We start from the raw sequence: 14,134 nt of genomic DNA on the forward strand, positions 1-14,134 counted from the left end.
AGAGGTTTAAAATAAGCGTTTGCATGATAGTACGAGTCGAATGATGTAAGTAAGGTATGGTAAGGCAAAAACTAAATAGATACACCCCGAGAGAGTAGATAAGGATTTAGGAGTAGGAGCGGAATTAGGACCAACGTGTGTGGTTGAGCAAGGATAAAGATATAACGGATGGAATGATCGCATTTACAAAGCACCTGCATGCCGACTTTTTTCGGGTAGCCTTTTTGATACACTTTTGTTGACTTTCTGAGTACCTTTTTCCGCTGTCTTTTTCTCTCTCTATCTCTCTTTCTATTACTTACGGATAGATCTAACGGCACGGCCTGCTACTAGAGATGACTTTTGTTTGTGAAATGAAAAACAGAGGTGCAACACTTCGAGAAATGGCAATCAAGGGCTGTCCCCATTATTACACACTGTTGGGTAGCGTAGCTAGAAGAAACTCTTTGATAAGGCGAAACAAACGGGGCGACCGTTGATAGGATCCCTCTGGTAATTGTGGCATTGAATATTAACTTAGAGAAGATTAGCAAATGCGGCCTTCGGCATATCTGCAGCCTGCAGCCTGCAGCCTACAGAACCAAGCGCTGCTCGTATGGTTTCCATGGAGTTTAGATCCGTTCATTACGCCTGCCATTGTTGAAATCTGTCCTTATTCACCAACAAATACAGACACCCCCGCAGCTAGTGCACTGCTCCGTCTCTTTGTGCAGCAAACTATCAAAGGACAGCAAAAAATCGAAACAAACTGGAAGACTGTTAATTTTACTACTAAACTACTGCTACTACTACTAATACTACTACTATAACAACTACTACTACTACTTCTACTTCTACTACAAACACAAAACCTGACACGCTTTAGGAGGACGTCTTCGGCGCACGATTCTCTTCTTTTTCTATACGCCAATACTTACATGCGGCAGAATCTTCCGCATCGGCCTGAGAATGTGACCACTATCAACATCGTTCGTGGACTATGCCACTCGTACTTTTGCTAGTCGTCCTTCTCGCCAAAGTGCAGACAAACAGAAACACATTTACACGCGTAAACTGTTGACTGGTGTTAGCTACACTGCCGCACGCACGCTCCCGGACAACACAAGCTGTATAAACAGCACAATAGAGAGAATATATCAGCGTACATCGTGCTACGTTGCGGGTGAGCAGGAGTGGATTGTAAAGGAGTAGTACATTTTATGAGCAGTTGTTATCACGCATTTCGATAGGTCCGTTTATTTATTAAGTAACGCGTTCACGTGGTGGAACGCCACGGTCTGGGTGATTTATTCGTAGGATGCATCTTCATCACAATCATTATATCAGAAGGAGCACTTTTTTTCGAGTAGCTATCGAAAAGGATAACAAAGAAGTACTGCAAACGAACGAGGGCGGTGTAAAAGTAGAAACAAACGATAAATGATAAAAAGATTGGGAAATCAAGATGAAAATTTGAACGACACAACATACAACGTTAGAAACTGGAATGATCTATCCCGCGGAACATTGTGTTTAAAGTTGTGGAAAGTAGGAAAATAGTAAGAAATACCATCACGTTATGGCAGAAAATGCACGAGTTTATATGGTTATATATGTACATACTTGTATACAGCGATGCATCTTCGTATCACGAATTGTAGAAGTACAATAGATGCATGTTTCTTCTCGTTTGTTGAAGCGGAAATTTGTCTCTGGAACAATTGATACATACTCTGGAACAGGACATACTCAACATTCCATCCTATCTTTCAAGTGTTTATGTCGAATCATTTCACACATTCTTTTCTTTTTCAACATACTGATATTTATTGAGCAAAAACACGGTGGTATGTTCTGCATCGACTTGGATAAACGGGTGAACTAGCGTGTAACTACAATTTGTCTGATCTTCGTCCAGTGGTGGTTTCTACAGATTGGCTCGTGAACCATTCTAATAGAGCTTTAAAACCAAACCTTTGGTTCAAAACGCGATCTGTTCCGGACACCTTATTTTACATATTTCAAATGACTATTCTTGCGCTTTTGCACATATTTAGAGTGAGAAAAAATGGATTGATCTGATTTCACATTATTGATATTGCATGCATAGGTAAAACCTGTTGCTAGGCCGATACAAAATCGTGGGATGTTTACGATTTGTTTCAATCAATTCGAATCAACGGTCGACGTTGTTCGATGTGGCAAACTGGAAGTGCATAATATTATACCACATCATGATGCAAGACAACCACTGGTTTGTTAAACTAAGCATACCAAATGCTTATGCAACGATTCGTGATGGAGGATCCTAGTACGCCGTGCAAGAGAATCATCAGCCAGTCAAAGTGTAATAAAGATCAAACAAAACATTACTTTAACGTAAGAATAACCCTTATCATAAAAGGAAAAGAGAGGATCAAGAAAACCAGAAAACAATAAAAATAAATTAATGACGAATTAATTATGAATGTTGACGACCATTGCCAACTGGAAGAAGTTTAAGACACACAAGAAACTACAAAAAAAAAAAAAAATACTCGCCTTATACACTAACAGACTCTACTGGACATTCAGCATGTAAAAAGGAAAGCAAACTGCTAGCCATGTCTGTTTGGCTACCGCTGCGCAATATCTTCATACGTGTTTAAAACTTTAACCATACAATTAGTCACACTGGCCCACATACATAAATACACATATACATACACACACACATGTAGCACACCGATGAAGTGTAGACCAACTTTTATAAAGCGATGTTGGGAGAAATCATAGTGAATGTAGCTAGAGACAGAGTGCGTTAGCAAAAGGGAAGATGATGATGGATAGCTGTTGACGGAGAACGTTGGCAGAAAGATTATTATTAAACAAACTGATATAAAAATCGAAAACCGATAATACACGCAACTGTAGCAATTTCAATACACGCCTTCGTATAACGCGCATTGCATGATGGAATTCTATTACAATAACTGAGCGAAAGTGTATCTATTATGCAACGATAGTTGATATGTTGTTCAAAGCGAAAAAAAAGTATTCTCATCCCAAAACCACTCCGTCTCCCATCCTACTCCTTCTATCTACTCCCAACCGTCCTCCGTTGTTGTCTTGTACGATAAACCAGTTTACTTGCATCTCCCGGACGGCCCCGCATATCCTTGCGCCCATCCAATTGTTAGAATGTCGCGAAAAATAAACATTAAAGTAAAACAAACAAACGCAATTGCGTAGTGCAGCAAACATTGTACTTCAAAGCTAAAGATATATACACTCATATTTATATATACACACTGTCATTAAACTATCCCAATTATACACATAACAAAGGTGAGCATAATGGCGGAGTGCAAACGACGAAACATCGGGTAAAACGTAGGAGAGAAAGAGAAAAGATAAAAATGTTACGCTCAACTCTATACCATATTCCGTCAATGAGAAAGACAATGAGAAGATAGGATGATATTAGGGAAACAAAATTACCAAAAAAGTATAAAAAAAGACATATAAAAAGCATCATTCTCTTAAACAAAGCAAGAAAACAAAACTTACATCTTCAACAAGCGATTGCTGCTTAGTTAGAATGATAATGTTTTGTGGCGACGAAATGTGGCGACGAGTTTGTTCGAACATAGCAAAAGTAAAAAACAAAATAAGGTCAGCGAAGGTATTAATTCAACTTGTTTCCTCTTAGTTTCATTTGAATGTTTCCCCGTTGAGCGATCAACACATATTTAACCATCTATCGATTCCCCATTTTTCTGCCAAGTGCACCCGCCCTTCGTCATAGATGATCGTTGAAAAACCTTTAGGGAAAGCCATTCTTTTCACCAGCCATATTTAGGCCTCCACGCATCGTAGGAAAAACAAAGTGCATTCCGTTCTAGGGCACTAGCATATTCGCATTACATTCAGTAGATCGGATTTTGTGAGCGTGATTTTTATCATTCCATTCATTCGCATTCCCAAGATATGGCCCATTTGTACGTACGCATACACACCGTAGACTGTTGGTTGCATTTTCCTCAAGCTACAATGTGCTCGCTGCGTGCGTTCCGTGTTTGCAGGGACACATCTGCTGAAGGAAGAACATTGTAAGCAAATGCAGCAAGGCGAAAGCGAAGCGTTGTACAAAGCAAGATGAAAGGGAAATTCTTCCCAGCAGTAAGCACTAGAATTGAACGTTTGTGAACAATGCAACGAATGCAGACGGGCATTAAGCGCAGAGTGCATAAATGTGTAAGAAAATAACAAACCGAAAAGAAATGAAAACCAAACAGAAAAGTTTGAACACCGCTGCAACTTCTAATGTAAATATGTGCCGCAAAAGATCGTACCCGAAACCGAACAGTAAATCGATAATTGCTATGAAATGAATCAAGTTGGGGAACTTTTGCTGTCTCCGATGGGTAGCGAAGAGGGTCAAACACTTTAACACAAACTGAATGAACGAATGAAGAAATTACATGAGCCAAATTAAGGAATGCCTTCGAGTCGATCGAGTGCGAAAATATCACAATTTTGGATTACAAAAAGATCTAAGTGAGTTTTTTCCAGTGTTTTTCAACCCTAGTTTCTTAGCTATGTTTAGCTCATTCTCTCCAAAGACGGCGTTCATCAAGCCAGTTCAATGAACGACACACGATTCGCAATGCCACAAAGGTTTTTCCCGATGGCGATCTTCACATAGCCATGATCACCAAACCGAGCTCCCCAAGAGTTCTTTACGATGTAGTGCGGAACAGTGGCGTTCAGCTCGTAGCCCACGATGGCCACCGCGTGGTTCAGCAGCTCGTAACCGGACTCGCAGTGGTACTGGATCACACCCCCTAGGTAGTACTTCCACGAAATCGCATTGACAGCAGCCACGATCGGACCCTTAGTGGCCAGGTGATGTAACATCAGATGCTCCTCGTTTTCGTACCTGCGCCAAAGTAGAGGTAAAATAAGGAAAACTCTTTAAATCGATGACATATACATGTGCTTTGTTGGACTAAATCAAGAACAAATGTTAGATCTTCATGACTGTGTGGGAGCCTTAAACCAAGTTTTAAGTTAACCAATTTTTTCTCTAGTGAATTCTATAAGACTTGAATCTGAAGCCATAAACTGGAAGTAGATATATTGGCTTAGACACTTGGTGATAAGTCCTTAGAATGCGGCAATTTAGAAGATGTTTCAGTTTAACAATCCACGATGATAATGCAAAAAGCATCAAAAAATAGTTTACATGCAGAACAATTTATCATCACTGCGTCGTTAAGTTGTATCACGCTATGAATTTTGATTGATTAGTACCAGTGTTTTAAACGAAAATTACCGCTGAAATCGAGTCCTATGTTGATGGTAACTCATAATTCTTTTTTAAACAACTTTGTTGAGTAACGCATCGGAGAAAACTGTCAAATTTATGGCTGGACAAATTTATTTATTTATTTATTTAGTTTAGTTTGTTCAATGGACAATTTAGTCTGTTTGAACTTACAGTTACTGTTACATTTGAGTTTACAATCTTCTATGAAAACAGAATCACAACATGAACATTTTTAGTTAGTGGTGGACGTCCATCTTAATAGTATGTTGGTTTTAAAACTAGTCGTGCTAACATTGAAATTGTGGTGGGCACTGAATATGTTGAACATTTTGGACATAGCGATGATCGGGGCGTTGCTGGCATATGTCGTAGTTGTGTGTGAGATTCTGATGGCGTCTCTGGGTCTCAGAGCCCTTTCCGGCGCAGAAATATTTATTTTGTCTAGTAGCATTGGTGCGTCAATTTCATTGTTTAGTAGTTTAGCTATGAAGGTAGCTTGGGCTACATTTCGCCTGTGGGACAGGGGTTGCAATCCTAGTAGTGAGCAGCGGTCACGATAAGATATCGGGTTAGTAGGGTTGAGCCATGGTGTGTAATAGAGAGCTATTTTGGTGAACCTGCGCTGAATTGACTCTAGTCTATTTATCCAAACTGCGGAATATGGCGTCCAAGTGATAGAGTTAAATTCTAATGTTATCTCCGGAAAGGATGGACTTTGAGTCAGTATGTACCTACCGTTGACAGGTGAACTGTTTCACGTGGGAAGGATTCGTACCCGCAGCAAACGCCGGCGGAGGAGTGGACGTACAGTTGCTGGTAGATGGGACGGTGGCCATGTTCCGCTCGGGGCACATTTCGGCCGATCCTATCCGGAAGTTTTCATCCGCGAGCCACTGCAGCAACCGGCAGGTGTCGCCACCGTCACATCCGGCATTTCCGTTGGCCGCACACTCCACCACCCGCTCGTGACAGAGGTCGGTCAGCTTGCGGTCGGTCCGTTTGATGGCCGCCAGGGCCGCGATCGTGTCCACTACGCTGATTGCCCAGCAAGCGCCGCAGCTTCCCTGGTTCTTGACCGGTGTGATGACTCCCTGATTGCGCCTAACGAATAAATAGAATGCACTTAAGACCTAGCGAGAACACGCACATCCCGAGTCACATCGGAACACATACCAATCGACGGTGAGTGGCAGGTTGGAGGGCAGCTTGAGATCGCGCTTCGCTCGCGAGAAGATAATGTCGTTCTTCATCTCGGCGCTGCGCGAATCGATCACGTACTTCTGGTAGCTCCGGGTGGTTCCGCCAGCTCCGGGCTCCCCCTCTCGCAGCAGGTCGGCCAGATGCTGCCCAATAAACTCCCGATCGGACAGGTCCGCATACTGCGTGACGCCGTAGAGAGCGCTGTCGTTCACCAGCTGGGCCCGCTCGTTCAGCAGCCGAATCTTGCCGAGCGACGTCCGGAATATCTGGAAGCGGTAGTCGTACTCGCGCACATCGTACCGATAAGGCTTCTCGTACAGCCGCACAAAGATGTCGAACTTGCGGCGCGCCTCGAGCACCTCACTCGGTTTCCTGCTGAACGGGATCATCAGGAAGCAGAGCGTCACGATCAGGATGATCATAAGCATCTCGATCACTTCCGTCATAATGTCTGCGATTTTGTTCCAGCCCTCTGTGTTCCTTTTCCTCTGCAAATTACACTTTTACGACACGAAAAACACCCCGACTCGAAACGAACCGTGGCAGCATCGCGACCAAACCGATCGAAACTGAGCGCTCGATCCGAACCGCACCCGCCGATGGCTGCTGGCTCTAATCAATCTCGCTTATCAGCGGCATTCCACGGTTGACCTCGCCGGCTCACGATCAGAGACCCACAATGGTTCAAACGAATGCCCTGCGTTCCGGACATGCTTCGATTCAGTCACAATCGGTCTTGCGTTGTCTGGTTCGGTTCTGGTAAGATTAATCCAGAATCAGAGAATCAGTTGTAAATTATGAAACCATATGTCTCAAAAAAAAAAGTCTCAAAGTCGAATGGAATGAAAACGTTTTTTTTTTTGTCATACAGTTGTACAGCTGAAAGTGAGTAATACGGAAAGCAATCGGCCTTGTTCACATATTTGCTATTTCATTCGTCTCACTGGATGTAAAAATGGCCAATCATAATTCTTTTCAATGCTCAAGAGTAGTTTATTTTGCATTTGTCTCATTGCATACAAAAAGAACTATGGTTAGATATAGCTTATGTCATTTTTTCCAATTATTATCAATAGGGTAAGTGATCCCATAGTGCTGCTATTACCAATAGTGGTTGTAGTGAAATAAAATCCAAGCTCTACGAGGAAATTAATTCAATAGTGTTATTTGTCCTAGTATGAAACGTTCTTTGATTTTATTATTATTATTATTATTATTATTATTATTATTATTATTATTATTATTATTATTAGTATTATTAATCTGCGTTCTGTTTGAAATAAACTTCAATAATAAATTACAGTCGAAGTTTGTACAGTATTTTCCAAGTTTTCTATATTACCGCCACTATAAGTACTCAATATCATAACTATAAGAACAACCAACCACTGTTAGTTCCATTTCCCTATCCCTGTAGATACAGAGAAAACGGACAGTTAACTGTCAGTAGCTGCGAAGACAAACTACTCGGAACCTTTTACTAACATTTTAAACGGTTGCATGTATTTAGCGGTCCTTATGACCGCTCTTTTAAAAACGCTGTGACTTCGTTGTTTCTGAAGATTTTTTAAATCTGTAACGAGCTACTTTATATTATATTTACTGACTATTTTTTGGCATTTTTAGTTTGTAGATGAATCTCTTCAGCATCCACATCGTAATGAAGGAGGGATGCATCAAAAATAGAAAATGCAAAAAATATAGATGAACAAATATTAACTATATTTCCATTCCAAAATGGTCGTTCCCGAATTTACGTTTTTTTTCAATAATTATGAAATTATTGAGTGTTAACGTATGAAAAGCCAAGTAAATTGTGGGCCTGGACGGATTATCGAAGACGGCTCAAAGGCAAGATATTTTATCGTTAGCCCTGCACCGCTTTTTCTATGGCTGGAAAATGTATTGAGAAGATTTAAGTATATTTATAAATCGATTAGAAATTTCACTTCAGATAAATCAATCTACCGCTATGATAAACATTATCTTTAGTAAACAATTCGCTCTAAACATAAACGACAATAATTAATGTGCAGTTTTACTTGTGTCTCTAATTCAATCATAAATTAAACAAAAAGCACTGTTTGCTATCATTAAATTGCTCACACGTGTGTTTGTTTTGCGGTTGAAGCTTGATAAACGTTGGCGTCAAAACATTCGCTCCGACCAACCGTTGCCTTGTGTGTTCTCGAAAATCAGTTTACATTATGATTTGAAAATAAAAAAATGCAAATATTATACATAACTTCTACAGATAGTCCCGTCACTCCGGGGGCTGGTATTTATTTAAATCTGTATTATCGCACATTGATAACACGCGAAATACGTTACGTTCGCGTAAACAGCAAGGATCGGGAGGGTGTTTGGAGTGGGTGAGGAACAGGAGAGCATTCATTTATACAATCGTAGTTCGTTTGGCATCGGAGACTCCAGGTCGGTGGTGGTTTAGTGCAGGGTTCCGTTCCGGGCCGCCGCCAGATGCGCTGGCGAACCCCAGGCCATGTTCAACGCCTTCTGCATTTCGCTCGTGAGCGGTGGAATGGAGCTGCGAGGTATCAGGAACGTGGACAGGTTGAACAGATCGAGGAACACCTTGTATCGATCGCTGAAATGGAGACATATTGGATGAGTTTTGGACCGCTTGAGAACCAAACCTAAGAAGCTTCTAAGTACCTCAGGGTTGAGCGCAAGTATTGGTATCCAGATGAGCCGCCGGTTCCGAGCTGTTGCGACCCGATCATCCGCTGCACCATGATGACGTGGTTATCTGTGGTGGCATTAAGAACAATGTTATCTCCAAGTACTCAAAAAGAACTACTCCCATCCCTTACATCTCCACTTGGTGATCAACGAGTCGATGTCCATCAGCAACATCAGCAATTGATGCGGCTGGCTGAAGCGAGGTTCGTCCCGGTAGAATGTGATCATGATCGCACCCTGTAGGGCTTTGTGTGTAAACCGGCGTTCTCCGCGGGTTACCAGAGCGTCATGCACCTGCGCATCGAAGATTGACTTGTACACTTCCCGACGCTTCCCGATGTCCATCAGCCGGTATTCGCGCACGTTCTCATGCTCCTCCGTCTGAAATAAAAGCGAAACACCCAACATTTCTTTCGTTTAGTAATTCACTTCGCGAGTTACACGGCGTCAACAACGGCGTCCCTCACCTCGGCACTTGCTTCCTGTTCGGTGAGCAGCGTTTCGACACTCTCCTGAAACTTGCCCCAAAAGTTGAAGCCATCCTCCTCGAGTCCAGGCGTCCGCTCTAGCCACTTCTGCACCAGATCCGCCAGCGACGGCTCGGTCTCGGTGGTGACGATCCGCTCCACCGCACCGGGGTCACTGCCGAACACTTCCGTGTACTTTTGGTTGTACTTCACGCGGTGCTCCGACTTGACGCCCAGCTTGTTCTCCAGCAGTCGAAACTGCAGACTCTGGAAGCCCGATGCCGGCGAAAGGTAATCGCGGAAGTCCATGAAGTCGAGCGGGGTCATTGTCTCAAGAATCGGAACCTGGTCCACCAGGAGCTGGAAAGTTGAAAACGTGTGGTAAAAAGTAACTCCAAATTAGTATCGGTGAGCTAATTTAATTGTGAAAAGTTAGCAAAGGGTTGTTCAATTGGATTTAAGAAAAAATTTGAACTTATGTAAATAAAACATTAGTTGCATTAGCAAAAAGTTGGATGAAGTCGAATGCATAGAAAGTATATGTTTTGCATAAAAAACCATCGATAGTAATGTGAAGCCTTTGACTAAAATAGTAACAAAACAAATCAAAAACTGAAGCTACGCCTTTCGTAGCATTGAAACCAAATAAAATTATAACAATCAAGAAATGTCTCCAGTGCAATCTGTATCTGTACATCTTTTGCGCTTTAAAATACGCTTGAGTATAGCAACAAGATAAATGTATGGAAGCAGAGCAAAGAGTTCAGTTCGAAGTTTGTTCTAAGTGTCTAAGTTTGTAGTTACAAGATGACCTATTCCTGAATCAAACTACTCTTGAACCACTTGAAGATTCGTTGCATTTTATCATTAGTATTAGTATCATATAAAAAGTTTTATACATCCTATACGTAATAAATAACGATCTTAAAATGAGCTATAATTTTCCTCTCTTGATTGGTAAATTATTGAGATTGATTACCATGATAAGGAAGTTAGTGAGATTAACCTTCCAAATGCATGGAAGGCTACAGAGGGTTAGTCAAAAATAAATTATGTAGTAAAAGAGAAAGCTACATTCATTAATCTCCATCATTTTTAATGCCATGAAAAACGAATTCTACAAGGAAGATACGAAAGGGGCAGCTATATAACACAATTATTTCCATAAACCATCGCGAATATGTCTAGACGTCCTGTCCTCGCTAACTACCACACAAAAACAGACAAAACGACAATGGATGCCACACAAATTACTGCCTCACTTCAAAAGAGTTCCGATCAGGCTCCCTCCAATGCTTCCCATTACTCGGACACAAATCACTACCGTGTGGCTTCATTATCTACCGCACGAACTCTACGTTTCATTGTCAAACGGCGCATCCGGGGCGCGGAATCTATTACGCATTATTCTGAGAACGCGAAAAAACATAAGCCAGCGAAAACCAAAACACTCGCAAGGCTTCTCCGTGATCGGGCGGGTCCGGGTTTGGAAATTAACTCCAACTCGACCAACCACCGATGACGTCCCAACGCAATCGTGCCGATTCTCAGCCAGCTAAGGGTTGAACGTAGCGGGGCTGGCGAAGCTTGGCGGTAGGTGTTACTATCACCACGACATCGGCAAGCGGCAGTCCAAGTTGGAGCAGTGTGGTCCAGGAGGAGCAAACAAAACGAACAAACAACCGACTAAACCGAACGCCAACCACGGGCCATCATGAACATGATTTCACTTTTTACCGATGGCAGGATACCGCATGGCGTCTAATGTTTCGGTGCGCCACGCCAGGCAGCATAATGCGTCCCGCCTGTTCAACTCCGGGAAATCGCACAAGTGCCCAAGACGGTACATGCGATCCATGCGGGAAGTCTCGATCGCTCGCGCACTTCCCAACGTGGAAAAAGGTGAGCACCGAACGGGATTGTAATGTCCGCTTGGGACGCGGAAGAGAGTCCATCCACCATCCACCAAAGAAAAACAAAACCTTAAAGTGGCGTAACCAAACATTTTGGCCTCAGTATTACATATTTTTCCTTTCTTTTTAGGTCGGTTTTAGAATGCCACAAGGAACTTTGGCCCCCATTTGAAGTTTGATTGTCAGCTTACTTGGAAATTGATACGACCGGCCTCTAGCCGGCCTGGCCAGACTAAATAATTTGAGACTAAAAAGATTCCTCATCAAGGATTAACCGACTAATGGATTGTCTTTTGACAGGTGGTCTCAAATGGTGAGACTTGTACATTACTGCACCGCCTACCTTCAGGATCATCACGATGCGGTTGAGGCGCTTCAGGATTTCCAACGTGCGCGACTCTTCGATGTGTTCGGTGCTGAAGAGGTCTCGAATCGAGTCCAGCTCAAAGATGATCTGCTTGAACCAAAGCTCGTACGCTGGAAGAGAAGTGGAGACATGTAAGATTTTTAATTTTTGTTATTATCTTTTTCATTCCGGGAAAATCGATTCCAGAGTTTGAGTAAATAAATTTTTCGAAGTATTGTACTCGTCTTAAAACTTTATTGTGAAGCAATTGGTTAAATATTTCATAATCTTTGCTTTTGTGCTGCAATACTACTTGTCTTTTTATTATGAAGAAAATTGTTCAATATTTTAAAGAAATTGAAGAAATTTGTTAAGCCTTTATGGATCAATATTGCTTGCCTTAAAGCAGGTTTTACGAAGGGTTGTAATAATCTTGAACTTTTATAGTGAAGAAATTGGTTCAATATTTTGGAATCCATGCCTGTCTTCCATCTCTTTTGAAAAGATATTATTTTTGGGCCTGAAAAATTCAATATTATTTGCAATAAACAAATCTAATTCGAAAGGTCCCCCTCTGAACGCAGCTGATGGACTTGCGAGTAAACTAAACATTAATCTCTGATTTCTAAAAAAAAAAACACTTCCCGAGTTGCAATGTAGGCGAAAGTATTATAATAATGAACTATTTAGTCATGTAAGACCTGGAATTTTGGTAATTTTTCTAAAATGAGAGCTTGATTCAGTGAACGGTCCATTGTAGGCTGGATCAGTTAACAGAAATCTTGCAATTGAAAGCAATTTGTAGAAAACGACATTTTTCTGGACCCAGTTATGTCGAAACATTTAAATACCTAAACGTTAGCTGTTCCTCATTTTCCTGTCCCAATTCTGATGGTGCCATCACTTTTAGTGGCAAAACTCCGAAACCTTACTCGTTGAGCAGCCCAAATTGTAATTACAGAAATATAGATCAATAGATTTCATATGTTTCTAAAATTGAATTGGATTTTATCAGTAACTATTCCAAGAGGCCAAGTTGTTGCACGGTTATTAGGAAGAATAAACTGTGTTGTATATCAAAGATTTGTAAGCAAAAAATTATGCTATATAGTGTTAACCCACGGCCCGAGAATAAGGCGGTTGTATCAGAAAACCTGCTAGATAAATTATTCTTAACGAGTTTAACCGAAAACTCAAACAAAAATACCAAAATAGAATAGTGTTTACATCAGCTAAAGCTATCCTTTTCAATCGTGGTTTTCCGCCTTTGATTGACAGTCAAATGTACGCGATGTTAAAAAACAACATGTATAACTTTTTGATCTCTTACCTTGGTGCGTCACAATAAACAGATGCTCATCGTGTACCGGCTTCTTGCCCTCGACCGACAGCATCCGTTGTGCGCTGAGGACCTTGTCCAGCATCAGGTACTCGCCGTACAGCATGCCAGCTTCCGAACCGAGATGATGCCCCCCCTGAACGGAGTCACTAGACAAAGTTGGATGAGTGAAAAGGAAGGAAGGGAAGTCATTCAATCACTTCTATTGCAAACCAGTGGCACGATCTGTCTTATCTCGTCGCATGGCTTTACACGGTTTTCAGTGCCAGTTCGTCCCTATCAACCTGTTCTTAGCCGGTACTAGGTAGTGAATTTCACTCGCATGGCCTTTGCTTGGCATTGTTATGAAGCACTTTGGGCTTGTTCAGTGCAACTTTGGCGTTATCTGTTTCGTAATGGCTTTTGGAATTAATTGAAAATCCCTAAAATATAATTTAAAACCACATGACAGCTTCTAAAATATTTTTTTCAAAGATTTATTTTCCTAAAAATATAACATCAGCTCGCTGCATAACAATGCCAAACAAAAGCCGTGCCCTAAAAACAACGTATCTCGGTGCATGGATTTAACAGTGACCCGACTTCAGCCGAGATTGTGGTTCACTAAGCGTTGAGGTACGCCCGGGTTGGCAAGCTGGGAAGATGCAATTTACACCGTTATCGCAAAATCTTTCTTTACGACCCACTCTCCCGGAGACTGTGACAGTCTTGACGGTGTAACTGGTTGATGTACTCTTATTTTTGCTTTGTAGCAGGTTGAAAAACAAAAAAAAAAACACTTACACGACACCACTGCGCATCGGGCAACTCATGGTGGAAAAGTGGATTAATACACTACACAAACGATATTAGTCAAATCGAACGCAATCAGTTTGGCAC

The 14,134-nt window shown here is 41.6% G+C and overlaps 2 protein-coding genes across 2 annotated transcripts; both read right to left on the reverse strand.

The window, feature by feature from the left end:
* Positions 1-4,593: 4,593 nt before the first annotated feature.
* On the reverse strand, positions 4,594-6,936 carry LOC131284765 (cathepsin O-like). The gene is made up of 3 exons (XM_058313624.1): positions 6,464-6,936; positions 6,026-6,391; positions 4,594-4,900 (listed from the first exon to the last, which is right to left on the reverse strand). The coding sequence occupies exons 1-3, from the start codon at positions 6,934-6,936 to the stop codon at positions 4,594-4,596; spliced, it is 1,146 nt and encodes a 381-aa protein (XP_058169607.1).
* A 1,999-nt stretch (positions 6,937-8,935) lies between these two features.
* LOC131286546 (tryptophan 2,3-dioxygenase) lies at positions 8,936-14,067 on the reverse strand. Its single transcript, XM_058315511.1, has 7 exons — positions 14,039-14,067; positions 13,247-13,404; positions 11,914-12,047; positions 9,658-10,017; positions 9,322-9,571; positions 9,164-9,257; positions 8,936-9,095 (listed from the first exon to the last, which is right to left on the reverse strand). Exons 1-7 carry the CDS (start codon positions 14,065-14,067, stop codon positions 8,936-8,938), a joined length of 1,185 nt encoding a protein of 394 aa, XP_058171494.1.
* Between the last annotated feature and the right edge of the window lie 67 nt (positions 14,068-14,134).

Source organism: Anopheles ziemanni, chromosome 3 (assembly GCF_943734765.1).
Source record: "Anopheles ziemanni chromosome 3, idAnoZiCoDA_A2_x.2, whole genome shotgun sequence".
Taxonomy (NCBI): domain Eukaryota; kingdom Metazoa; phylum Arthropoda; class Insecta; order Diptera; family Culicidae; genus Anopheles; species Anopheles ziemanni.